Below are 26,529 nucleotides of genomic sequence, written 5' to 3' on the forward strand. Positions count from 1 at the left end.
GTTCAAAGAAAAAGATGGACCAATGCAATTATGTCTTTTCCACTGTTCTCCATTTGCATTAACACATTTAATATCCAAACAAACCAATACAATGTATACAGCTTTTAATAAACTCAGTTTTACCCTCTTTTATTTCAATGTGGGTTCACAAGCAAACATGTACATTTCAAGGATTAATTTAGGTACATGGTTTAAATATTGTGTTATTTACCTGGCAACTTAAAAAATAAATAAAGGCAGGAAGTCAAGCAGACTAAAATGAAAAGAAAACAAACCACAGCAACTTTTGTTATAATCTGAATATACAGTATATACAAAAACTGATATATTGTGAAATCAACAGATAAAGATAGCTTTGCATCAAACAGGCTGTATGTGGGACCAACATATTGTTAACTAACATACAGTGTGCATACTAATGAGCTGCCTGCTATGAGCAATTTTGTTTGCAAGTGCGCCTGTCAATCATCATGTAACAAAAGGGGGTGTCATAAGGAACATTTTGGAGTTCACCCCCTTTCACACTTTATACCCTTAATGACCCCTTGGCCCTTCTTGCTCGGACCACACCATTCTTCAAATTCAACGTTCATCTGAATCTCAACAACACCGTAACTTTTCATGACTGCATCTGGCAAGTTGTGATGCTATCGTTAGTGATAAATATCTGCACACTGACACACGTACACACAAAATACAGCCTCAGGCTCAGGGAGGTAACCCCCAGTTATATATGGGACTTACATCAAACATCAAACTAGCTATTTATTGAATACTTTTAGCTTTGAAAGACATCTCAATTTCCCTATGGATCATAAGATACGTTAAAATAATTAAAGAAAAGCAAAAATAAATGGCACATGGTTTTAAAAGCAGTCCTTCATGCTGTTGCTTTCTGTTCAATAGGCCTGCAGGGTGCTGTACACCATGTCGTTCAGGGCTGATGGGGGTGGCTCCTCGGAGATGGTGGAGTACACATGGTATATGTCAGACTAAAGGAGAAAGAAACCATAAGGCTCATTAAATCTTTACTACATACAAACATTTAGCAAATGTGTTACACAATGTGTCTCACGTCTCACTCACATCCTCATTTTGAGAGGCTTGCCTGCTCGGTTTTCTCAGGACCTGTGAGAACAAGAGAGAGGATGGGTTCAGTGGTTTAGTCCATCGGTTCTATTTGTAACAAGTTTTAAGTGATTAAACATCTGTCTGGATCACAAGCCATTTTTCGAGTTCGGTTCAAATTAGTTTTTTGTTGTGGTTCTCCTTCAATAATACAGATGCAGCTCACCAGTGAGACAAACAGCAGCAGGTACTGAGGGGATCATACTGTAGGCTTCATCGTTACCTGCAGGTAACTTAAGATAACAGGAAGGAAGGGAGAGGAAGTGAGAGGAACTCATGAATAACAATGTTAATAAACCTTGAGGAACTTTGATTTTCAAATGTTCCATTATTTTAGATGATGGGAATGTTATATCTGACATAGAAAACTGTTTTTTTTAATTACCGATCCTCCATGGTCAAGCTTTCTCATGCACATTAAGTCATCTGTAACAGAGAGTAAAACACACCTCAACACAAAAGAAGAACAATATATAATATCTCTATTCTGTAGGTATGAATAATAAAGTTTTCTGACTGCTTCATGTATACATTACCGGTGACATTGGCGTGTGTCCTATACAGATATAAAAGGGGAAAATGTTTCATTAAAGAGAGTTTAGTTTGGTGTAGCTTAGTTTACTTTATTTAATACGGGAATCACATTAGAATGGGAACATACACTTATGTACAAGGATCAGATGCACTGGGTTAAGTCTTGTAGCTAAATGCTAATGTGTGTCAAGTTGTTCTCATTACACTAGAAACAGCATGGTTGACAATAAAGATAACATCAAAAGGAAAACATGTATTTCTTAAAACCCCTCTCAGACCTAAATGGAAAAGAAATAGGTGGCATCTGGCTTTGGAGATAACAACTAACCCCTCTCTTTACACGACTGCAGAACAACTAAAGTCCTGCTGCAGAGGATGCACTCAAAAGCTACTTGAAGAGAATAAGATGAAATTCTGAATGAAGGAAATGTCAAACTGTAAAAGATAACTACCTATTTACTAACTCACCTATTGCTGAAAAGGTCAAACAAAAAATACATATCCTTACCTCTTGGCAGCACATCTTTCTGAAAAAGAGAGAGAGAGAAGCATGGTGTTTGTTGGGGCAAAGCACTGAAGTTGTATTGGCTTATTAGACATCAGCTGTTTCTGATAAGCTTCACATGTATTGGCTCATTCCCAGCTGTGCATTGGACATTGATTACGTCCAATCATGTTCAAGCAGGTGTGCAGAGCAGACATTATAAACTAACTCCCTTCAACCAAACTTCCTTCTTTCTAAGTATTTCATATTTTTGATCAAAGTGAGATTTACAGTATGATCTTACGTGTTCAATATGGGCATTTGCTAACTCACCCTGATCCTCCACCTGGATTCTATACTTACACAAAGAGCAGGGAGGAAAACATTCTTTAGTGGGCACAAACATTAAGTTCTCACCAGTTGTTCTTTTGGTAAATAGAAATGCCAGTCTCAGTACGATAACACCTCCAAGAGAAGCCGCAACTATTACCAACTTCCATGTCCATGTTTCTGTGTGAGGTCAGAAACAAGTCAGTTTCACTTCCAACTCAAAAGCAAGAAGTGTGTACCTATGTACCAGTAAAGGGCACACTGAATATAAAACACGTAGTACTGGGTATTGCTTTGAAACTGATATAAATTAAACACTTGAGTACAGTTGAGAAGATGATACATTATTACATTCCAGAGAGTAATAAAGCAAACCAGGTTGATAAACTGTCGATTGATAAACTGTCGATTAGGAGGTAACCATGTTTAACGTTAATATAATTAATGTTATATATTATTCACAAAAAGGACAGCTTTAACTAATTTGCTGCATAATATGTCAATTTGCTATAGGGAAGAGAATAGTACTAACATAAATATAATTTTATTTTTAATGTTAATAGTATGTGTAAGTAATAGATGCTTTTGATCACCTGATGATGGGGTCTCTGGGGTCACTGATGGGGAAATAGCTTGAGTGCTAGACGTATAAGGATTCTGACCTACAGTATTGTAATAAACAAAAAGTCAAAGACATTAAAACATTTAGAGAAAATGCATGTTGGCATTTTTGATGGACTTAAAAAAAGTGTGAATAATAAGGTTTTATGGAAGTAGAGATAAAACTAGCAGTTTTTCTTGCACTAACATTATATGATAAAATATGAAATAATGAGTAAAAGTCACTCACTGTGTACGGTGATGGAGGACGTGTCACTGTGTGGAGATGGAGCTGTTGACCCTCCAAGTTTTACAGTGTAATAACATTTCACTTGAACCTGAGCAGGTGAACTCTGCTGTGACATCTGCAGCAGCTCAGTTCCTGTCAGAGTCTTCAGACAAGAGAAGATTCTGACAATTCGTCCACTTAAAGTGTAGAAATAACAGTCAGACACAGAAACAGAGGGTGGAGTCTGACAGTGCAGAGTGACTGAGTCTGTCTCTGTGATCACCGGAGGATTCACTGTCAGTGTCGGGGGAAGAAGAGCTGGAAATATAAGGATATGTTCAGTTAAAAAGCTGAATATCTCATTTGTTTAAAAACATTGCTGAAGATAATTTAATATATAATGGCAGAGCGTTCTTATTGAAACCCTAAAAAAGTGGTGTGCTCCTACTTTGGATAGATATGCTACTGTAGTTGTATTGAATATTAACGGTGTCGACTCACTGTGAATGAAGATGGAGGATACATCACTTTCAGGAGATTGAGTCATGTCACGATAATAATAACATTTCACTTGAACCTCAGCAGGTGATCTCTGCTGTGACATCTGCAGCAGCTCAGTTCCCGTAAGAGTCTTCTGACAAGAGAAGACTTTGACAATTCCTCCACTTAAAATGTAGAAATAACAGTCAGACACAGAAACAGAGGGTGGAGTCTGACAGTGCAGAGTGACTGAGTCTGTCTCTGTGATCACCGGAGGATTCACTGTCAGTGTTGGTGGAGGAAGAGCTGGAAATATAAGGATATGTCAGATTTCTAATTCATTTCTGATTTCTGAATTTATAATGCAGAGAATAATCATTGATAACCTATAACTCTTCTCTTAAGACCTGACCCTCTATGTTAAGAGCCACTGCTGTTTGTGCTGATAAAGATATTACTTGTTATGTTTAATGGGCAATGGATATCCTCTCATATCTATTGCAGGACACCCAATTTAACTGCAATACTAATTATTTTATTGGTATCATGGGGAAAAAATAGTTGTTGCTAAATAGTGTGACAACCACAGACTTAACAGACTTTAATAAACTTCCCCTATATTGAAAACAGCAAAAGTGGACATGAAAGATAATATATCAGAGACTGACCTTGTGTTTGAATCTTGGGAAAGGAATCTGCCAAAGAATACAATGTGTTATTAAGGTCAACCAACATAATAACAACAACATATTAATACCTTTAAGAAAATATGAAGATAAAGATCAAGATAGACTTTTTTTTGAGGATCTCATTTTAAATTCTGCACCACAGTTTCACTATAAGTTTACAGATAAAACCAGAATTAAAAACGCGTTATCCTTTTACAAATTAAACGTGATACTGCATCTTGCACTAACATTATATTATAATATATAAAATAATGAGTAAAAGTCACTCACTGTGTACGGTGATGGAGGACGGGTCACTGTGTGGAGATGGATAATTTGACCCTTCAAACGTTATAGTGTAAAAACATTTCACTTGAACCTCAGCAGGTGAACTCTGCTGTGACAGCATCAGCAGCTCAGTTCCTGTCAGAGTCTTCAGACAAGAGAAGACTCTAGTTCCTCCACTTAAAGTGTAGAAATAACACTGAGACACAGAAACAGAGGGTGGAGTCTGACAGTGCAGAGTGACTGAGTCTGTCTCTGTGATCACCGGAGGATTCACTGTCAGTGTCGGTGGAGGAAGAGCTGGAAATTAAGAAGAACATATATGTTTGTCACATGAGATAATTAAATTCCTAATGGATAACGGTTAACATTTAGAAAAGTATCTATATAACAAATGGTGTGTAGAATTTGTCAAATTAAGAGAGACTGACCTTGTGCATTTATCTCAGAAAATGAATCTGTTGAAGAAAGAACGTATTAACAAGGTAAAACGTGACTTTGATAATAAATAGTAAAGTCTCGATGTTATTCTTGTTTTTCTTTCAACTCAATGTAAAAGCTTCATATCACATCCTGAAGCCGATAAATAATTATCTAATAATAAATATCAACTTGTCTCTTTCACATGAAATGAAAGGGGCCTGTACAGTATGTGTGTTCAACCACATTTCACCAACCACCGTCATTAACAATAAAATAAAGAATTTGCTTTACTTACATATGAGGATGACCACCAACAGATGTTCAGCCATGATGAAGCTGAGTGATCAAATGTAAAATAATTCAAGACTTCACTTTTTGTTTGACTGTATGGACTTTGACATACTGTCATTATGAAGAACATGTTCTCAGGAAAACCACAGCGAGACACAGAAGTGAATCACACTGACAGACAGCCACAGGAACACACACTCCATGAGACCCAGTTCATGTGGGCTAACTGTTTCAGGAAATAACCTTTGCATTGTTTTCTTTTAATTGGATTCAAACAACTAAATTAAGACTAAAGATAACATACACTAGGTAGTAGGTACTAAGTGCAAGTCTTACCAGAAAACTATTTTTTGAAACAGCTCAAACATACACACTAGGGGGTATGAATATTATTATGTATTTTTCTTCAAGATAATGGACCAACTAAATGTGCATCTAGCATCCTCCGATTTATCCGAGTCTCCGATGTTCAAAGAAAAAGATGGACCAATGCAATTATGTCTTTTCCACTGTTCTCCATTTGGATTAACACATTTAATATCCAAACAAACCAATACAATGTATACAGCTTTTAATAAACTCAGTTTTTACCCTCTTTTATTTCAATGTGGGTTCACAAGCAAACATGTACATTTCAAGGATTAATTTAGGTACATGGTTTAAATATTGTGTTATTTACCTGGCAACTTAAAAAATAAATAAAGGCAGGAAGTCAAGCAGACTAAAATGAAAAGAAAACAAACCACAGCAACTTTTGTTATAATCTGAATATACAGCATATACAAAAACTGATATATTGTGAAATCAACAGATAAAGATAGCTTTGCATCAAACAGGCTGTATGTGGGACCAACATATTGTTAACTAACATACAGTGTGCATACTAATGAGCTGCCTGCTATGAGCAATTTTGTTTGCAAGTGCGCCTGTCAATCATCATGTAACAAAAGGGGGTGTCATAAGGAACATTTTAGAGTTCACCCCCTTTCACACTTTATACCCTAAATGACCCCGTGGCCCTTCTTGCTCGGACAACACCATTCTTCAAATTCAACGTTCATCTGAATCTCAACAACACCGTAACTTTTCATGACTGCATCTGGCAAGTTGTGATGCTATCGTTTGTGACAAATATCTGCACACTGACACACGTACACACAAAATACAGCCACAGGCTCATGGAGGTAACGCCCAGTCACAGAGCTGGTCACTCTGACAGATGAGAATACATCAAACTAGCTGTTTATTGAATACTTTTAGCTTTGAAAGACATCTCAATTTCCCTATGGATCATAAGATACGTTATAATAATTAAAGAAAAGCAAAAATAAATGGCACATGGTTTTAAAAGCAGTACTTCATGCTGTTGCTTTCTGTTCAATAGGCCTGCAGCGTGCTGTACACCATGTCGTTCAGGGCTGATGGGGCTGGCTCCTCGGAGATGGTGGAGTACACATGGTATATGTCAGACTAAAGGAGAAAGAAACCATAAGGCTCATTAAATCTTTACTACATACAAACATTTAGCAAATGTGTTACACAATGTTTCTCACGTCTCACTCACATCCTCATTTTGAGAGGCTTGCCTGCTCTGTTTCTCAGGACCTGTGAGAACAAGAGAGAGGATAGGTTCAGTGGTTTAGTCCACCAGTTCTATTTGTAACAAGTTTTAAGTGATTAAACATCTGTCTGGATCACAAGCCATTTTTCGAGTTCGGTTAAAATTCGTTTTATGTTGTGGTTCTCCTTCAATAATACAGATGCAGCTCACCAGTGAGACAACCAGCAGCAGGTACTGAGGTGATCATACTGTAGGCTTCATCGTTACCTGCAGGTAACTTAAGATAACAGGAAGGAAGGGAGAGGAAGTGAGAGGAACTCATGAATAACAATTTGCTTTTCAAATGTTCCATTATTTTAGATGATGGGAATGTTATATCTGATATAGAAAACTGTTTTTTGAATTACCGATCCTCCATGGTCAAGCTTTCTCATGCACATTAACTCATCTGTAACAGAGAGTAAAACACACCTCAACACAAAAGAAGAACAATATATAATATCTCTATTCTGTAGGTATGAATAATAAAGTTTCCTGACTGCTTCATGTATACATTACCGGTGACATTGGCTTGTGTCCTATACAGATATAAAAGGGGAAATGTTTCATTAAAGAGAGTTTAGTTTGGTGTAGCTTAGTTTACTGTATTTAATAAGGGATCACATTAGAATTGGAACATACACTTATGTACAAGGATCAGATGCACTGGGTTTAGTCTTGTAGCTAAATGCTAATTTGCATCGAGTTGTACTCATTACACTAGAAACAGCATGGTTGACAATAAAGATAATATCAAAAGGAAAACATGTATTTCTTAAAAACCCCTCTCAGACCTAAATGGAAAAGAAATAGGTGGCCTCTGGCTTTGGAGATAACAACTAACCCCTCTCTTTACACGACTGCAGAACAACTAAAGTCCTGCTGCAGAGGATGCACTAAAAAGCTACTTGAAGAGGATAAGATGAAATTCTGAATGAAGGAAATGTCAAACTGTAAAACATAACTACCTCTTTACTAACTCACCTATTGCTGAAAAGGTTAACAAAATAATACATATCCTTACCTCTTGGCAGCACATCTTTCTGAAAAAGAGAGAGAGAGAAGCATGGTGTTTGTTGGGGCAAAGCACTGAAGTTGTATTGGCTTATTAGACATTGGCTGTTTCTGATAAGCTTCACATGTATTGGCTCATTCCCAGCTGTGTTACTACTTACGTCCAATCACGTTCAAGCAGGTGTGCAGAGCAGACATTATAAACTAACTCCCTTCAACCAAACTTCCTTCTTTCTAAGTATTTCATATTTTTGATCAAAGTGAGATTTACAGTATGATCTTACGTGTTCAATATGGGCATTTGCTAACTCACCCTGATCCTCCACCTGGATTCTATACTTACACAAAGAGCAGGGAGGAAAACATTCTTTAGTGGGCACAAACATTAAGTTCTCACCAGTTGTTCTTTTGGTAAATAGAAATGCCAGTCCCAGTACGATAACACCTCCAAGAGAAGCCGCAACTATTACCAACTTCCATGTCCATGTTTCTGTGTGAGGTCAGAAACAAGTGTCAGTTTCACTTCCAACACAAAAGCAAGAAGACTGTGTGTACCTATGTACCAGTAAAGGGCACACTGAATATAAAACACGTAGTACTGGGTATTGCTTTGAAACTGATATAAATTAAACACTTGAGTACAGTTGAGAAGATTATACATTATTAAATTCCAGAGAGTAATAAAGCAAACCAGGTTGATAAACTGTCGATTGATAAACTGTCGATTAGGAGGTAACCATGTTTAACGTTAATATAATTAATGTTATATATTATTCACATAAAGGACAGCTTTAACTAATTTGCTGCATAATATGTCAATTTGCTATAGGGAAGAGAGTAGTACTAACATAAATATCATTTTATTTGTAATGTTAATAGTATGTGTAAGGAATAGATGCTTTTGATCACCTGATGATGGGGTCTCTGGGGTCACAGGTGAGAGAATAGCTTGAGTGCTAGACGTATAAGGATTCTGACCTATTGTAATAAACAAAGAGTCAGAGACATTAAAACATTTAGAGAAAATGCATGTTGGCATTTAGACTTAAAAAAAGTGTGAATAATTAGGAAACTGAGTATTTGTGTTACCTTGTGTTGGTTTCACTGGTTTTATGGAAGTATTGATAAAACTACCAGTGTTTCTTGATCCAACAGTAACACCTAGTGAATGAATACAAGTAAATATAAAATAATAAAAAATGTATTTATGATGATAAATTAAAGTCACATTTAATAAATATGTTATAGTGTTACCTGGTGTTTGTTTGGTAGTAGTCATAGGAGTGAAAGAACTGATAACAGTCCTTACTGGTGAAAAAGAAAACATTGAAAACATTGAAAACAACAAATATAGAAAGTCAATTGTGATCATTTCTGTATTTCTATTCAAATGTAAAGCATGTCCTGCCTGTGGTCATAGTAGATGTCAACATAGTCTTTGTCAAGCGTGTGTCCTTTTCCACGATATCTAAAACAAAAGAAGATGGATTAGATCTGTCAGCTTCATGTGCAGAAAACTTATATTTGTGCAATTATTTGAGCAAAAGAAGAAACATATGTTTAGTTTGTTAACAGTTAAATATGGCAACTAAATAAATGTGGAGCATTAACACACAAACACATTTTTTTGTATGTCTTTTGTAAGTAGGTTCTGGATTGTTATTCAGATAGATATTAACTCTTACCTGGGGGGGGTAGTAAAAGCTGATATTTTGGAGGGCTCCTTTTCCACAATATCTGCAGGAAAGGAAACAGATTTGGGCCTGTCATTTTCGTGTGTACAATAAAAAAACATTATTACTCTTATTTGTGCAATGACTTAAACACAGAGCTGTTCCAAAAATATTAAACCAGAGAAAAATGTATGTGCTCTAAGAGATGTTGGATGATTTACCAATTTGGTCCACAATGAAATATTTTGCAATTACATTTTGTAGACAATCATAGTCCCCAGATGATAATTCCAAATGACTTAATGATCCCACTAAAAGAATGTTCCACCATTAGGTTAACATTGTTAAGTTACAGTGACTTTTATTGAAAACTATTAGATTATTTCTGTATGCTGTGAGCCTCTTTTGCAAAAGAGTATTAAAGACTCAGGAGGACAACTCCTTGACCAGTTCATTACAAGAATTTCCACCACAGATATTTAAACACTTCAAAACAACATGCAGTACACTCATAAATGAAGAAATACTTTAAGATGTTTTGTGTCTTCTCTGACTCACCAGTCAAACTGTATCCATCACTACGAGGAGACAAAGAGTTGGCTTCACTTCCCAAACTATAATCACAGCTGGCATCATGTCCTTTAAGAAAAGGGAGATGTGTTAGAAAGTCATCGATTGTGAAAATAAACCGACAGAGCAGCCAATTCTTTTTATCCCTTTTCTTCCAGCTGGTTGTTGTTTGGACTGGATGATTATTTTCTCCAAAGTACAGGTTACATCTCGCATCATGATCAGCAGATCCAGGCAGAGTGCACATCAAGACAACCTGTTCACCGGGAAAATGTTGAACACTCATCTGTGGTTTTTGACCTAAAGAAACATATTGAATATTATTAAATACAAGGTCCTCATGTAATACTGTCACACCCTGTCGTTAAGTTTACATTTAACATTAAAGATTTTTGAAAATTATTTTCTACTTTGTCATAATGTGAGTAAAGTGTTAGTTACACTGTAATGACAGTTATTACTCATTACTGGCACACTGTTAACATCCTAAATGAGTTAAGCAGTCGCTCACTGTGTATGCTGATGAAGGACGTGTCACTGTGTGGAGATGGATGATTTGACCCTTCATAATTTACAGTGTAAAAACATTCCACTTGAACCTCAGCAGGTGAACTCTGCTGTGATATCAGCAGCAGCTCAGTTCCTGTCAGAGTCTTCAGACAAGGGAAGACTCTGACAGATTCTTTTTTCACGGTGCGAAAATAACAGTGAGACACCGAAACAGAGGGTGGAGTCTGACAGTGCAGAGTGACTGAGTCTGTCTCTGTGATCTCCGGTGAATTCACTTTCAGTGTCGGTGGAAGAAGAGCTGGAAATATACGTTTATATGTCAGATATACATTTAAAAAAATGAAATGTATGAATACATTTGAATGTATGCAGGCAGAATAATCAATCAAATATTCTCTTAAGACCTGACCCAACTAAGATACTAATTGTTGTTATTTGTATTATGGCAAAAAAAGTATGTATTGGTAAATAGTGTGTCATTGTCCAAGGGATCAATATTTAGTAGACATATATTATATGAAATACTGAATAATACAATTAATATGGTGATTATCCTAATGAGGAATTTGTATTTAATGTAAATAAACTGGGAAGATAAACTGTACAACCACACATTTGTAAAAATATTAACAGACTTCAATAAACTTCCCACACAGTGAAAACAGTCCAAGTGGACATTAAGAGGATACATCAGAGACTGACCTCGTGTTTGAATCTTGTGAAAGGAATCTGCCGGAAAATACATTGTTTTAAAAAGTTGAATCCACATAATAATAATAACTTATTAAAACATTTAAGAAAATATGAAGATAAAGATCAAGATAGACTTTTTTTTGAGGATCTTATTCTTAAGGTCTGCACCTCAGTTTCACGATGAGTTTACAGATAAAAACAGAGGCATGAAATAAACAACCATAAAAAGAACAGCAGGTAAACCATGCTACATCAAGTGTGGAACTAATGTGTAAAAGTCTACATTAATAATGAGGAACTCTCCTGAAGGTATAACTTACAGATGAGGATGACGAACAGCAGACGTCCAGCCATGATGAATCTCAATAAGACTTCTCAGATAGAAGAAGCTTGTGTCTCTGAGTATGTGAGCTTTGATGTAGTTCAGTGTCAGTTCACAGAACTTGCTCTCAGGAAAACCACAGATAGCATCACACATGAGACAAACAGGCCACAGAAACGCCCACACTGTGCATCTAGTTGTTTCACACGATTTATTAAATACGTAGAATATGTTATATATTTATATCAAGTCTACCAAAGTGTCAGCTAACAGTTTCAGAAGAAAATGAAAGAGTCTTTTCATCATGTGTTCACAAGCTGCTCACAACTTTACAGAAACATGTATCTTGTTCATGGTCTGCTTGAATCAAACATGAAGTTATTTTTTATTTTTGTCCTGAGCATACAACTCTGAAATCCGTATTTCACTTCATATTTCCAGTGTGTTGCTGCTCAGGCTGTGTTTTCTGTTCTAGTTGCTGTTGAAGTAAAGTCAAGGCCCCTATGTTTCCCATGGACTTTTTCACTCTACACATTCTCTCTCAGTTGAAATAAAACTAAAGCAAACGACTGATTCACGTATTGTCCCCCTGTAACCTCAACCCCTTAAGACCATTTATAAATTGTCTAATATTTTATAGATATAGTATTAAAGCTAAAATGTTGAACTTATTGATTAGGAGAAGGCTAACATGGATAGTTTCTATTTCATGTTTGTATAATCAGTGTTCTGTACATTAATATGTATATTTATTAGTACATAACAGCAGTTAACTACACAAATCCAAATTATGTTTACCCATCTCAAATCTCTCTGAGAAACACAATTCTTTAACTTCAAAATGCTTTTAAAATGCTGCACACGTTCTCTCTGTGGTCGGATGCGGCTGGTTCCTCTTGAGGCGCTGTGGTTAGCATTTGTCATTCTAGTAGGAAAGAAAAAAGACATGACACACACATTGGCACATATAAGCATTTTCTTGTATTATACAATGTCCTGCCTAATTGCCAAAATATCACAAAAATGTAATGAAACAACGTAAATTATTAATGTTTTTTTACACCCATTGCGTTCATACATACTGAAAAATTAATTAAAATATTAAAGCTGGTAGAAAGAAAAGCAGCTCACCGATTTTGCTGCATTCATAAGTCACGATGCTGTACGTCTCATCATAACCACTCGGTAAGTACTTTATCAGGAAGACAGGGGGAAGGTAAAGTGAGAGTTAGCAGCAGGATCACTGACTGAAAGTATACAGAAGTGTTGAGTTACCTCTCCACTGCTGAGTTTCCCCATATATCCACTGGCTTCTATAACACAAAACGTACAATTAAAAATACCTGATCACCCTGATCCTCCGCCTGGATTCTTTACAACACAAAGAGCAGGGAGGACAAATGCTTTAGTGCGCACAAACATCAAGTTCTCACCGGTTGTTCTTTTGGTAAATAGAAATGCCAGTCCCAGTACGATAACACCTCCAAGAGAAGAAGCAACTATTACCAACTTCCATGTCCATGTTTCTGTGTGAGGTCAGAAACAAGTCAGTTTCACTTCGTACACAAAAGCAAGAAGACTGTGAGTACCTATGTACCAGTAAAGGGCACACTACACTGAAACTGAAACAATAAAACATTTAGAGAAAATGAATCTTGGCATTTTTGATGGACTTGTAAAAAATAACTATAAAAGCCAGTGTATCTTGATCCAATAGTACCTAATGAATGAAGAAAGATTTACATTTGAATTAAGTCAAAAATACTGAAATATAAAAGAATATTAAAATGATTTGTGATTTGTTAAAGTTAAAGTTAATATATCTTTAATTGTGTAACCTGATGTTTGTTCAGAAGGAGTTTCACGAGTGGAGGAATGAAGCCTGCTCACAGTCATACCTGGAGAAAAAACAACAACTATAAACAACAACAAACATAGTAAGTCAATCGTGATCATTTCTGGATTTCTATTCAAATGTAAAGCATGTCCTGCCTGTGGTCACAGTAGATGTCAACATAGTCTTTTTCAAGCGTGTTTCCTTTTCCACGATATCTAAAACAAAAGATGGATTTGGATCTGTCAGCTTCGTGTGCAGAAAACTTACATTTGTGCAATCACTTGAGAATAAGAAGAAAAATATTTTTGGTTTATTAACAGTCAAATATGGCAACTAAATAAATGTGGTGCATAAACACACAAACACATTTCTTTATAGAAGTGTTATGTAAGGATGTTCTGGATTGTTATTCAGATAGATATTAACTCTTACCTGGGGGGGTAGTAAAAGCTGATATTTTGGAGCGCTCCTTTTCCACAATATCTGCAGGAAAGGAAACAGATTTGGGCCTGTCATTTTCATGTGTACAATAAAAAAACATCATTACTCTTATTTGTGCAATGACTTAAACACAGAGCTGTTCCAAAAATATTAAACCAGAGAACAATGTATGTGCTCTAAGAGATGTTGGATGATTTACCAATTTGGTCCACACTGAAATATTTTGCAATTACATTTTGTAGACAATCATAGTGCCCAGATGATAAATCCAAATGACTTAATGATCCCACTAAAAGAATGTTCCACCATTAGGTTAACATTGTTAAGTTACAGTGACTTTTATTGAAAACTATTAGAGTATTTCTGTATGCTGTGAGCCTCTTTTGCAAAAGAGTATTAAAGACTCAGGAGGGCAACTCCTTGACCAGTTCATTACAAGAATTTTCACCACAGATATTTAAACACTGTACACAAAAGTACACTCATAAATGAAGAAATACTTTAAGATGTTTTGTGTCTTCTCTGACTCACCAGTCAAGCTGTATCCATCGCTACGAGGAGACAAAGAGTTGGCTTCACTTCCCAAACTATAATCACAGCTGGCATCATGTCCTTTAAGAAAATGTAAACGTCTTAGAAAGTCATCGATTGTGAAAGTAAACCAACAGAGCAGCCGATTCTTTGAATCCCTTTTCTTCCAGCTGGTTGCTGTTTGGACTGGATGATTATTTTCTCCAAAGTACAGGTTACATCTCGCATCATGATCAGCAGATCCAGGCAGAGTGCACATCAAGAGAACCTGTTCACCAGGAAAATGCTGAACAGTCATCTGTGGTTTTTGACCTAAAGAAACATATTGAATATTATTAAATACAATGTCCTCATGTAATACTGTCACATCCTGTCATTAAGTTTACATTTAACATTAAAGATTTTTGAAAATTATTTTCTACTTTGTCATAATGTGAGTAAAGTGTTAGTTACACTGTAATGACAGTTATTACTCATTACTGGCACACTGTTAACATCCTAAATGAGTTAAGCAGTCGCTCACTGTGTATGGTGATGAAGGACGTGTCACTGTGTGGAGATGGATGATTTGGCCCTTCATATTTTACAGTGTAAAAACATTTCACTTGAACCTCAGCAGGTGAACTCTGCTCTGATATCAGCAGCAGCTCAGTTCCTGTCAGAGTCTTCAGACAAGAGAAAACTCTGACAGATTCTTTTTTCACGGTGCGAAAATAACAGTGAGACACAGAAACAGAGGGTGGAGTCTGACAGTGCAGAGTGACTGAGTCTGTCTCTGTGATCTCCGGTGAATTCACTTTCAGTGTCGGTGGAAGAAGAGCTGGAAATATACGTTTATATATCGGATATACATTTAAAAAAATGAAATGTATGAATACATTTGAATGTATGCAGGCAGAATAATCAATCAAATATTCTCTTAAGACCTGACCCAATTTAACTAAGATACTCATTTGTGTTATTTGTATTATGGCAAAAAAAGTATGTATTGGTAAATAGTGTGTCATTGTCCAAGGGATCAATATTTAGTAGACATATATTATATGAAATACTGAATAATACAATTAATATGGTGATTATCCTAATGAGGAATTTTGATTTAATGTAAATAAACTGGGAAGATAAACTGTACAACCACACATTTGTAAACATATGAACAGACTTTAACAAACTTCCCACACAGTGAAAACAGTCCAAGTGGACATTAAGAGGATACATCAGAGACTGACCTTGTGTTTGAATCTTGTGAAAGGAATCTGCCGGAAAATACAATGTTTGAACAAGGTCAACCAACATAATAATAATAACGTATTAATATCTTTAAGAAAATATGAAGATAAAGATCAAGATATCTTTTTTTTTGAGGATCTTATTCTTAAGGTCTGCACCTCAGTTTCACGATGAGTTTACAGATAAAAACAGAGGCATGAAATAAACAACCATAAAAGAACAGAAGTTAAAACACGCTACATCAAGTTTAAACCTACATTAGTTTGACAAAGTCTACATTAATAATGAGGAACTCTCCTGAAGGTATAACTTACAGATGAGGATGACGAACAGCAGACGTCCAGCCATGATGAAGCTCAATAAGACTTCTCAGATAGAAGAAGCTTGTGTCTCTGAGTATGTGAACTTTGATGTACTTCAGTTTCAGTTCACAGAACTTGCTCTCAGGAAAACCACAGATAGCATTAAACATGAGACAAACAGGCCACAGAAACGCCCACACTGTGCATCTAGTTGTTTCACACAATTTATTAAAAACATAGAATATGTTATGTATTTATATCAAGTCTACCAAAGTGTCAGCTAACAGTTTCAGAAGCAAATGAAAGAGTCTTTTCATCATGTGTTCACAAGCTGCTCAAAACTTTACAGAAACATTGATCTTGTTCATGGTCTCCTTGAAGTTTTTTTTGTTTTTTTGTGTCCGTAACATACAACTCTGCAATCCGTATTTCACTTCATATTTCCAGTGTGTTGCTGCTCAGGCTGTGTTTTCTGTTCTAGTTGGTGTTGAAGTAAAGTCAAGGCCCCCACGTTTCCCATGGACTTTTTTACTCTACACATTCTCTCTCAGTTGGAATAAAACTAAAACAAACAACTGATTAACGTATTGTCCCCCTGTAACCTCAACCCCTTAAAACCATTTATAAAAATTGTAATATGTTATAGATATTAAAGCTAAAATGTTGAACTTATTGATTAGGGGAAGGCTAACATGGATGTGCTTCCAGTTTCTATTTCATGTTTGTATAATCAGTGTTCTGTACATTAATATGTATATTTATTAGTATATAACAACAGTTAACTGCACAAATCCAAATTATGTTTACCCATCTCAAATCTCTCTGAGAAACACAATTCTTTAACTTCAAAATGCTTTTCAAATGCTGCACACGTTCTCTCTGTGGTCTGATGCAGCTGGTTCCTCTTGAGGCGCTGTGGTTAGCATTTGTCATTCTAGTATGAAAGAAAAAAGACATGACACCAAATTGGGACATTGAAGCATTTTCTTGTATTATACAATGTCCTGCCTAATTGACAAAATATAAAATAATGTAATGAAACTACGTAAATTATCTATGTTATTTTACCCATTGCGTTCATACATACTGAAAAATAAATTAAAATATTAAAGCTGGTAGAAAGAAAAGCAGCTCTATTGGGGAATCTTATGTGTTTTGTGATGTTTGTGCTGGAGCCGCTTTATCCAAAACAGCACTCCGGTTAGAGAGTTGACACGGAGACAGGAAGTACAGTCGTTGGACTTTATATTAGCTTGGTTCTGATCATCAACACAGAATACATCATGCTTGATGTGGAATCACATACAGGATGTTGAATGGGTTGATGTTAATGATAACGTAGAGTAGAGAATGAATGAATGTGGTTTATTCTTCACGAACGCATTCTCTCTGTGACGATGGTAATTATGCATGTGACGATGCGACCGCAATAATGTCCTGTCATGAACGCACATGTGTAACCAGCTCGAGGACCAGTAGCTGCACTACTTTAGCTGTCCCTAAATGTGCCTGACTAAAACACGAACGATATAACGCAGATCAAGGAAAACAAGGGGAATTTACAACAAGCTCACCGATGTTCCTGCGTTCATAAGTCACGATGCTGTACGTCTCATCATAACCACTCTGTAAGCACTTCATCAGGAAGACAGAGGGAAGGTAAAGTGAGAGTTAGCAGCAGGATCACTGACTGAATGTATACAGAAGTGTTGAATTACCTCTCCACTGCTGAGTTTTCCCATACATCCACTGGCTTCTATAACACAAAACGTACAATTAAAAATACCTAATCACCCTGATCCTCCGCCTGGATTCTTTACAACACAAAGAGCAGGGAGGACAAATGCTTTAGTGCGCACACAAATCAAGTTCTCACCAGTTGTTCTTTTGGTAAATAGAAATGCCAGTCCCAGTACGATAACACCTCCAAGAGAAGCCGCAACTATTACCAACTTCCATGTCCATGTTTCTGTGTGAGGTCAGAAACAAGTGTCAGTTTCACTTTCAACACAAAAGCAAGAAGACTGTGTGTACCTATGTATGTACCAGTAAAGGGCACACTGAATATAAAACATGAAGGACAGCGTATTGCTTTGAAACTGATGTAAATTAACTACTTGAGTACAGTTGAGAAGATGATACATTATTGAATTATAGATAATAATGAAGCAAAATTGTTTTACTGTGACACTGCAGAGCAATACTCACTGCTCAAACCCAGAAGAAACATGTAATATGAGCCCACTGTAGATTAGGAGGTAACCCTTTTTAACGTTAATATAATTACATATTATTCACACAAAGGACAGCTCTAACTAATTTGCTGCATACATGTAATATGACAATTTGCTATAGGGAAGAGAATAGTACTAACATAAATATCATTTTATTTATATTTCTAAATAAGTAATAGATGCTTTTGATCACCTGATGATGGGGTCTCTGGGGTCACAGGTTGGGAAATAGCTTTAGTGCTAGACGTATAAGGATTCTGACCTATTGTAATAAAGAAAAAGTCAGAAACCTTAAAACATTTAGAGAAAACGCATGTTGGCTTTTTTGATGGACTTACAAAGAAGCCGGTTTGAATAATTAGGAAACAGAGGATTTGTGTTACCTTGTGTTGGTTTCACTGGTGTTCTGGAGATAAAGCTACCCGTGTTTCTTGATCCAACAGTAACACCTAGTAAATTAAGAAACATTATTTTTAAATAATGTAAAATATACTCACATATAAAATGATATAAAAATGATTTGTGATTTGTTAAAGTCACATTTAATATATCTCTAATTGTGTTACCAGATGTTTGTTGAGAAGGAGTTTCACGAGTGGAGGAATGAAGCCTGCTCACAGTCAAACCTGGAGAAAAAACAACTATAAACAACAACAAATATAGTAAGTAGTAAGTAACCTTTTAACCTTTTTTTTTAAACTCAGCTCCCTAGTTTTTTATGTATTTTATAAAAGAGATTTATTAAATAAGTTTCTTAGATAACTTTTTTCTCACCGACTTGTGAAGCACCTTGAGATAACGCTGTTTTTAAAGTGTGATATTCAACTAAAATGAATTGATTTGATCATTTCTGGATTTCTATTAAAATGTAAAGCATGTCCGTCCTGTGGTCATAGTAGATGTCAACATAGTCTTTGTCAAGCGTGTGTCCTTTTCCACGATATCTAAAACAAAAGAAGATGGATTTGGATCTGTCTGCTTCATGTGCAGAAAACTTATATTTGTGCAATTTTTTGAGCAAAAGAAGAAACATGTGTTTAGTTTGTTAACAGTCAAATATGGTAACTAAATAAATGTGGAGTATTAACACACAAACACATTTTTTTGTATGTCTTTTGTAAGTAGGTTCTGGATGTTATCAGATAGATATGAACTCTTACCTGGGGGGGTAGTAAAAGCTGATATTTTGGAGGGCTCTTTTTCCACAATATCTGCAGGAAAGGAAACAGACTTGGGCCTGTCATTTTTGTGTGTACAATAAAAAACATTATTTCTGTTATTTGTGCAATGACTTAAACACAGAGCTGTTCCAAAAATATTAAACCAGAGAACAATGTATGTGCTCTGCGAGATGTTGGATGATTTACCAATTTGGTCCACACTGAAATATTTTGCAATTACATTTTGTACAAACAATCATAGTCCCCAGATGATAAATCCAAATGACTTAATGATCCCACTAAAAGAATGTTCCACCATTAGGTTAACATTGTTAAGTTACAGTGACTTTTATTGAAAACTATTACAGTATTTCTGTATGCTGTGAGCCTCTTTAGCAAAAGATTATTAAAGACTCAGGAGGACAACTCCTTGACTAGTTCATTACAAGAATTTCCACCACAGATATTTAAACACTTCAAACAACATGCAGTACACTCATGAATGAAGAAATACTTTAAGATGTTTTGTGTCTTCTCTGACTCACCAGTCAAGCTGTATCCATCGCTACGAGGAGACAAAGAGTTGGCTTCACTTCCCAAACTATAATCACAGCTGGCATCATGTCCTTTAAGAAAATGTAAACGTCTTAGAAAGTCATCGATTGTGAAAATAAACCGACAGAGCAGCCGATTCTTTTTATCCCTTTTCTTCCAGCTGGTTGCTGTTTGGACTGGATGATTATTTTCTCCAAAGTACAGGTTACATCTCGCATCATGATCAGCAGATCCAGGCAGAGTGCACATCAAGAGAACGTATTCACCAGGAAAATGTTGAACACTCATCTGTGGTTTTTGACCTAAAGAAACATATTGAATATTATTAAATACAAGGTCCTCATGTAATACTGTCACACCCTGTCATTAAGTTTTACATTTAACATTAAAGATTTTTGAAAATTATTTTCTACTTTGTCATAATGTGAGTAAAGTGTTAGTTACACTGTAATGACAGTTATTACTCATTACTGGCACACTGTTAACATCCTAAAGGAGTAAAGCAGTCACTCACTGTGTATGCTGATGGAGGACGTGTCACTGTGTGGAGATGGATGATTTGACCCTTCATATTTTACAATGTAATAACATTTCACTTGAACCTCAGCAGGTGAACTCTGCTGTGACATCAGCAGCAGCTCAGTTCCTGTCAGAGTCTTCAGACAAGGGAAGACTCTGAGAGATTCTTTTTTCACGGTGTAGAAATAACAGTGAGACACAGAAACAGAGGGTGGAGTCTGACAGTGCAGAGTGACTGAGTCTGTCTCTGTGATCTCCGGTGAATTCACTTTCAGTGTCGGTGGAAGAAGAGCTGGAAATATACGTTTATATGTCAGATATACATTTAAAAAAAGGAAATGTATGAATACATTTGAATATATGCAGGCAGAATAATCAATCAAATATTCTCTTAAGACCTGACCCAATTTAACTAAGATACTAATTTTTGTTATTTGTATTATGACAAAAAAAGAATGTATTGGTAAATAGTGTGTCATTGTCCAAGGGATCAATATTTAGTAGACATATATTATATGAAATACTGAATAATACAATTAATATGGTGATTATCCTGATGAGGAATTTTGATTTAATGTAAAGAAACTGGGAAGATAAACTGTACAACCACACATTTGTAAAAATATTAACAGACTTCAATAAACTTCCCACACAGTGAAAACAGCCCAAGTGGACATTAAGAGGATATATCAGAGACTGACCTTGTGTTTGAATCTTGTGAAAGGAATCTGCCGGAAAATACATTGTTTTAAAAAGTTGAATCCACATAATAATAATAACTTATTAATACATTTAAGAAAATATGAAGATAAAGATCAAGATAGACTATATTTTTAAGGTCTGCACCACAGTTTCACGATGAGTTTACAGATAAAACCAGAATTAAAAACAGAGGCATGAAATAAACAACCATAAAAAGAACAGAAGGTAAACCACGCTACATCAAGTGTGGAACTAATGTGTAAAAGTCTACATTAATAATGAAGAACTCTCCTGAAGGTATAACTTACAGATGAGGATGACGAACAGCAGACGTCCAGCCATGATGAAGCTCAATAAGACTTCTCAGATAGAAGAAGCTTGTGTCTCTGAGTATGTGAGCTTTGATGTACTTCGGTGTCAGTTCACATAACTTGCTCTCAAGAAAACCACAGCTAGCATCACACATGAGACAAACAGGCCACAGAAACGCCCACACTGTGCATCTAGTTGTTTCACACGATTTATTAAAAACGTAGAACATGTTATATATTTATTTCAAGTCTACCAAAGTGTCAGCTAACAGTTTCAGAAGCAAATGAAAGAGTCTGTTCATCATGTGTTCACAAGCTACTCACATTTAGCTTGTTCATGGTCTGCTTGAATCGAACATGAAGTAATTTTTTAACACTGAAATCTGCATTTCACTTCATATTCCCAGAATTTTGCTGCAGAGGCTTTTTTGTTCTTGTTCTGTTATTAAAGTGAAGCCCCCACATTCCCCATGGACACCTCTAATCCTTCAGCTTCGGGAGAATTAAACTAAAACACACAACTGGCCGTCCACCTGGACCCATAAGAAGCTAATACATTAAATAACATGTTACACTAAATTAGCAGAGGGACTTTTTTTTTAATTGCAATTCGGCAGCTGGTTCCTCTTGAGGCGCTGTGGTAAGCGTTTGTCATTCTAGTAGGAAAGAAAAAAGACATGACACACACATTGGCTCATTTAAGTCTTTTCTTGTATTTCAAAATGTCTGTCCCGCCTAATTGCCGAAATATCAAATAATGTAATGAAACAATTTAAGTTATTTGTTGATATTCTATCTACACCGATTGTGTTCATACATACTGAAAATTAAATGAAATCATGTGTATACAACATGCTAGAGAAAATATTAAAGCTGGTAGAAAGAAAAGCAGCTCACCGATGTTCCTGCGTTCATAAGTCACGATGCTGTACGTCTCATCATAACCACTCGGTAAGTACTTTATCAGGAAGACAGGGGGAAGGTAAAGTGAGAGTTAGCAGCAGGATCACTGACTGAATGTATACAGAAGTGTTGAGTTACCTCTCCACTGCTGAGTTTTCCCATATATCCACTGGCATCTATAACACAAAAAGCGCAATTGAATAAACTATAGCACAAAATATAAAGTGAATGGAAACATAAATTACACGTTTATCTGCTTGTATTACATACATTTAGTTTTTCCGGGAATGCTGGTTTTGGAGCTAAAATAGGGGAAAAAAATACTATTTCTTCATTACAAAGGAAAGCAGAATACATAGTTCATTTGAAGAAAGAGTGTTATTTTCATAAGAATATATATAGTTCTTCAAATTGTCCAACATCTTTTCCTTTCTTACATCCAAATAGCTCGGTAATCTCTAATCTGCAGCTGTTTGCCAGAAGAGGGCTACAATTGTTCGGGCAACTGCTGAAATGACTGTCTGAAACTATGAAAATAATGTGTGTGATAATGACGAGGTTATTATATCACTCAGAATTGGCCAGGGAATATTTGGGTTGAAATATGTCTTACCTTAAGTGAACACATTTTCCTGGAAAATGCAGAAAGAAAAACAAATGATAGTCCGTAATAATTTATCTTGGGGAAACAATGCTGTGAAAGTGGTCACACCTGGTAAAGGAGCGGCTGTTTAGTGCTTTTACCACTTCTGTGTTGGCGTGTGTGTGTGTGTGTGTGTGTGTGTGTGTGTGTGTGTGTGTGTGTGTGTGTGTGTGTGTGTGTGTGTGTGTGTGTGTGTGTGTGTGTGTGTGTGTGTGTGTGTGTGTGTGTGTGTGTGTGTGTGTGTGTGTGTGTGTGTGTGTGTGTGTGTGTGTGTGTGTCTTTTTCACAGTTTGAATGCAAGACTTTACCAACATTTGTTTTACCTATAAACATGATTATTGCTTTTAGGTCATTAGATGAACTCCCTTTAGGTTAATAGATTCTTACCGGTCCTTTTTGTGGAAAAAAGAATTGCAGATCCCAGCAAGATGACACCCACAGATACTCCGCAACCTGTCACAACTACTACCGCGTTCCATATACCTGTGTGTCTGAGAGACAGACAGAGAACAGACCATCAACGAGTGTCAGACTGGTGGTGGGGGGATGTAAGAAACACATGCTCCTTATGATACAGTTAAAATAATTCCCTTATAAGAATGAAAAAGATCAGGAGAATTATAGCACTGTGTCTTTTTTCTCAAGCGCTGTAAAACAGGAAAAACTCAAAGCTAAAAATGAAAAGGCTTCGTCATCTGGACATCATGCATGTGCTTGGCAAAGGTAATGAGAATCTCACTATTATCGGTTTAAATGCTCTTGGTGTTGATAGACAATACTCCAACCTGTTTCATAATGACATAAATAAAGAACAAAAAACACATGTCATGGAGATACTTACACATCAGCTGGAGTTTCAGGAGGTAAACGAGTGTAAGCACCAGTGAGATCTAACAAGCCAGGGAAAATGTATGTTTTTATTTCTTTGTTTATCACAAGACTTTAGATGCTCAGTAGACATAAAGCGTAGCCTACCTGCGGTCTCTGTGGTCGTCTCCATTGTACTTGCGATGGTGACACCTGCTCTGCCTCCCCCTTCAGCCATGCTTGATTTGCTTTGAAAAAGATCTGCAGAAAGATGGATGAATGCATGCATGTCTAAAACGATATTTACTTTTACAAAACTGTGTTGAAAAGCAGAAAAATGTATTATTATTTGGTATAGTGAGTAATGAGTCCTAGCACAATGTTTGAATAGCATGCCTGTTTTTTTTCATCTTATTTAAGTCCACTAAGTGTGGAATTCTACGTAATAATAACATCCTTCAAATAACTCTCCAGGAAAACGTTTTGTTTTTAGAAAAATAAGACAGTCCCATAAAAAAATGTATGCCCGGCCTGCACCAGTTCCATCAGCCTTTCTTTTTTCATGTGGCTGGAGCTGTGGGGAAATTCCCCTCTGCCACAGTGTATTCTCTGATACTACCACTGGGGAGCACCAAAGTGTAATACTTTTTAAAGTCTATGAAGTGAACTTTAAAAATATATAAATTGCTGTGAGGGATTTTGTCTGGTCATCAGGGTCAGTGTCAGTGCTTCCAGCAGCCCAGAGGTTTCAAAATTCCTCGAAACCCTGCGTATTAATTATAATTAAAGTAGTTGTTCAAAGTAAAACCTGTCTGTCAGGGCAATGACATTAATGTTTGCAATTGGATGCTTTCAGCTCAATAAATAGATGCAGCACAAAACATACAAATAAATAGTAAAGCTGTACTTAGGTAAAGAGAATAAAATAGATCCGTTACCACATTCCTATGAAACGAAGTTTAATTATTTAAATATGATATCAAAACTGTTACAATCATGAGCACCAGCTGAGTGCTTTCCCAAAAAACAGAATTGACCAACATATCTGTTTGTAACTTTTATAAACAAATGTTGTTTTGGATACTTGTTTTTATTTGCATATAGATGATGATAATACAAAAAAGCAAACTGTGCACCCAAAATATGTGCAAAATGAGTTAAATCCCTAGCATATTAAACACATTTCTCATAAGGTGATAACCATGAAAAAATGTAAGATATTAGGCACTGATCTTGTTAATCTCATGAAAGAAATGTGTTTGCAACACTTAAACTTAAAACACAAAAAAGCCAATCAATAACTTTAAACTAACAACAAAATGTCTACAATTATACAATAAAACATATTGCCAACATTTTTAATTAATTTGATGCGTGAAGTAAGAAAGTATACACATATATTAGAGGTTAAACTCACACATGAGGATGACCAGCAGCACATATCCAACCATGATGAAGATGAATACTAAGAGTATTCAGATATCCTCCAGCAGTGCCTGTCTGATTGAGACAGTCTCGTTTTGATAAACCTGCTTAAAACCACAGCCAGCATCAGACTTGAATATAAGACAAGCCACAGAAACACTAACGGTATACTTGACATCGCCTACATGTTGTATATTTAGATCAACAGAGTGGTGGCTTCCTGAGAAAACAGAAATAACCTCTTTTATGGGTTTTGTATGTACAAGTCGAGTACGACCTTATTAAGAATTAGGACTAGGAGGCCACAAGAGTAAGTGAGAAAGAGACATGTGATAAATAAAACAGACAGGTCATAGGTCCATTAGGTTTTTGGACAATAGCCAGTATACTGTATGTATTTCCTTGTTGTGAAGAGAAGTTATAACATAATATAAAAAGATGAAAATAATGTGATTGTTGAATCAGCAGTATTGTATATGTGAACAAGATTGAACACATGACCCATATACTATAAGTGACAGTGGGTGTCAAAGTATGTGACTGTCAGTGAAATGTTTTTGAGCGATGTTGTACAAAATAATCCAACATGTAGGCCGACTTCAGTTAGTATTGTTACACTGTTTAACATTGCTTTGACAAAGCAACTGAATGTAGGTCAACTATTTCTACATTTAGTTAAAAGTACCTATACAGACCACCCCCTTCAGCATCAGGCTGTTATACTCAGGGCCTGCGATCTCTTTTTATACACTGTTTTTAATATAGTTAGGCTGTTGCAAGGCTGCACGGGTTTGATGAGAACTGTATCTACATTCGGTTTATAAGACTGGCCACACAAGAAGATCGAGTCAACTACAAAAGGCTACACAAATACCCCTATAGAAACCACATGTATCAGCTGCTTATGTTATTTAACAAGAAAATAAAACCGCATACAACAAGATACTGAAGGGTTTGGTTTGTGCATCTAATGGCTGGATATTTTTAACCCATCACGTTATTTTGTATTTTTTTGAAGACATTTGGACCTTGTATGATAGCAGCATTTCTCTAAAGTAGCCTGATATTAAAAGTGACTTTCACGAGTCAATCCAA

At 36.1% G+C, this 26,529-nt stretch overlaps 1 protein-coding gene across 34 annotated transcripts; it reads right to left on the reverse strand.

The window, feature by feature from the left end:
• Positions 1 to 113: 113 nt before the first annotated feature.
• Positions 114 to 25,553, reverse strand: LOC117489703. Of its 34 annotated transcripts, none has more exons than XM_034139195.1 (21): positions 25,427 to 25,553; positions 24,178 to 24,270; positions 24,044 to 24,092; positions 23,590 to 23,693; positions 23,173 to 23,191; positions 22,830 to 22,861; positions 22,698 to 22,735; positions 22,554 to 22,614; positions 20,115 to 20,426; positions 19,570 to 19,620; positions 19,294 to 19,353; positions 13,673 to 13,732; positions 9,156 to 9,227; positions 8,976 to 9,044; positions 8,464 to 8,556; positions 8,077 to 8,095; positions 7,572 to 7,591; positions 7,421 to 7,461; positions 7,224 to 7,290; positions 7,017 to 7,057; positions 5,955 to 6,922 (listed from the first exon to the last, which is right to left on the reverse strand). In XM_034139195.1, exons 1-21 carry the CDS (start codon positions 25,458 to 25,460, stop codon positions 6,830 to 6,832), a joined length of 1,428 nt encoding a protein of 475 aa, XP_033995086.1. In that variant the 5' UTR covers positions 25,461 to 25,553; the 3' UTR covers positions 5,955 to 6,829. The 34 variants fall into 34 exon arrangements, 25 of the variants coding, with proteins under 25 accessions (XP_033995084.1, XP_033995094.1, XP_033995093.1 ...); XM_034139196.1 differs by having other exon boundaries at positions 9,156 to 9,223; positions 13,672 to 13,732; XM_034139205.1 differs by lacking the exons at positions 13,673 to 13,732; positions 19,294 to 19,353; positions 19,570 to 19,620; ... (6 more) ...; positions 24,178 to 24,270; positions 25,427 to 25,553 and adding exons at positions 9,321 to 9,374; positions 9,475 to 9,536; positions 9,755 to 9,803; ... (3 more) ...; positions 21,345 to 21,371; positions 21,654 to 22,312 and having other exon boundaries at positions 22,554 to 22,691.
• Positions 25,554 to 26,529: the final 976 nt, after the last annotated feature.

The sequence above is a fragment of the Trematomus bernacchii genome, unplaced genomic scaffold, assembly GCF_902827165.1.
Source record: "Trematomus bernacchii unplaced genomic scaffold, fTreBer1.1, whole genome shotgun sequence".
Lineage (NCBI taxonomy): Eukaryota > Metazoa > Chordata > Actinopteri > Perciformes > Nototheniidae > Trematomus > Trematomus bernacchii.

Excerpts from the sequence above, each read along its gene's own strand:
- LOC117489703 (XM_034139193.1), bottom strand. The coding sequence starts at position 21,687 with ATGGCTGGACGTCTGCTGTTCGTCATCCTCATCT. Across the intron at positions 3,139-3,326 it reads GTCCTCCATCACCGTACACA|GTCAGAATCCTTATACGTCT; the intron begins GTGAGTGACTTT and ends ACAATACTGTAG. Across the intron at positions 1,129-1,294 it reads TGCTGCTGTTTGTCTCACTG|GTCCTGAGAAAACCGAGCAG; the intron begins GTGAGCTGCATC and ends TTGTTCTCACAG.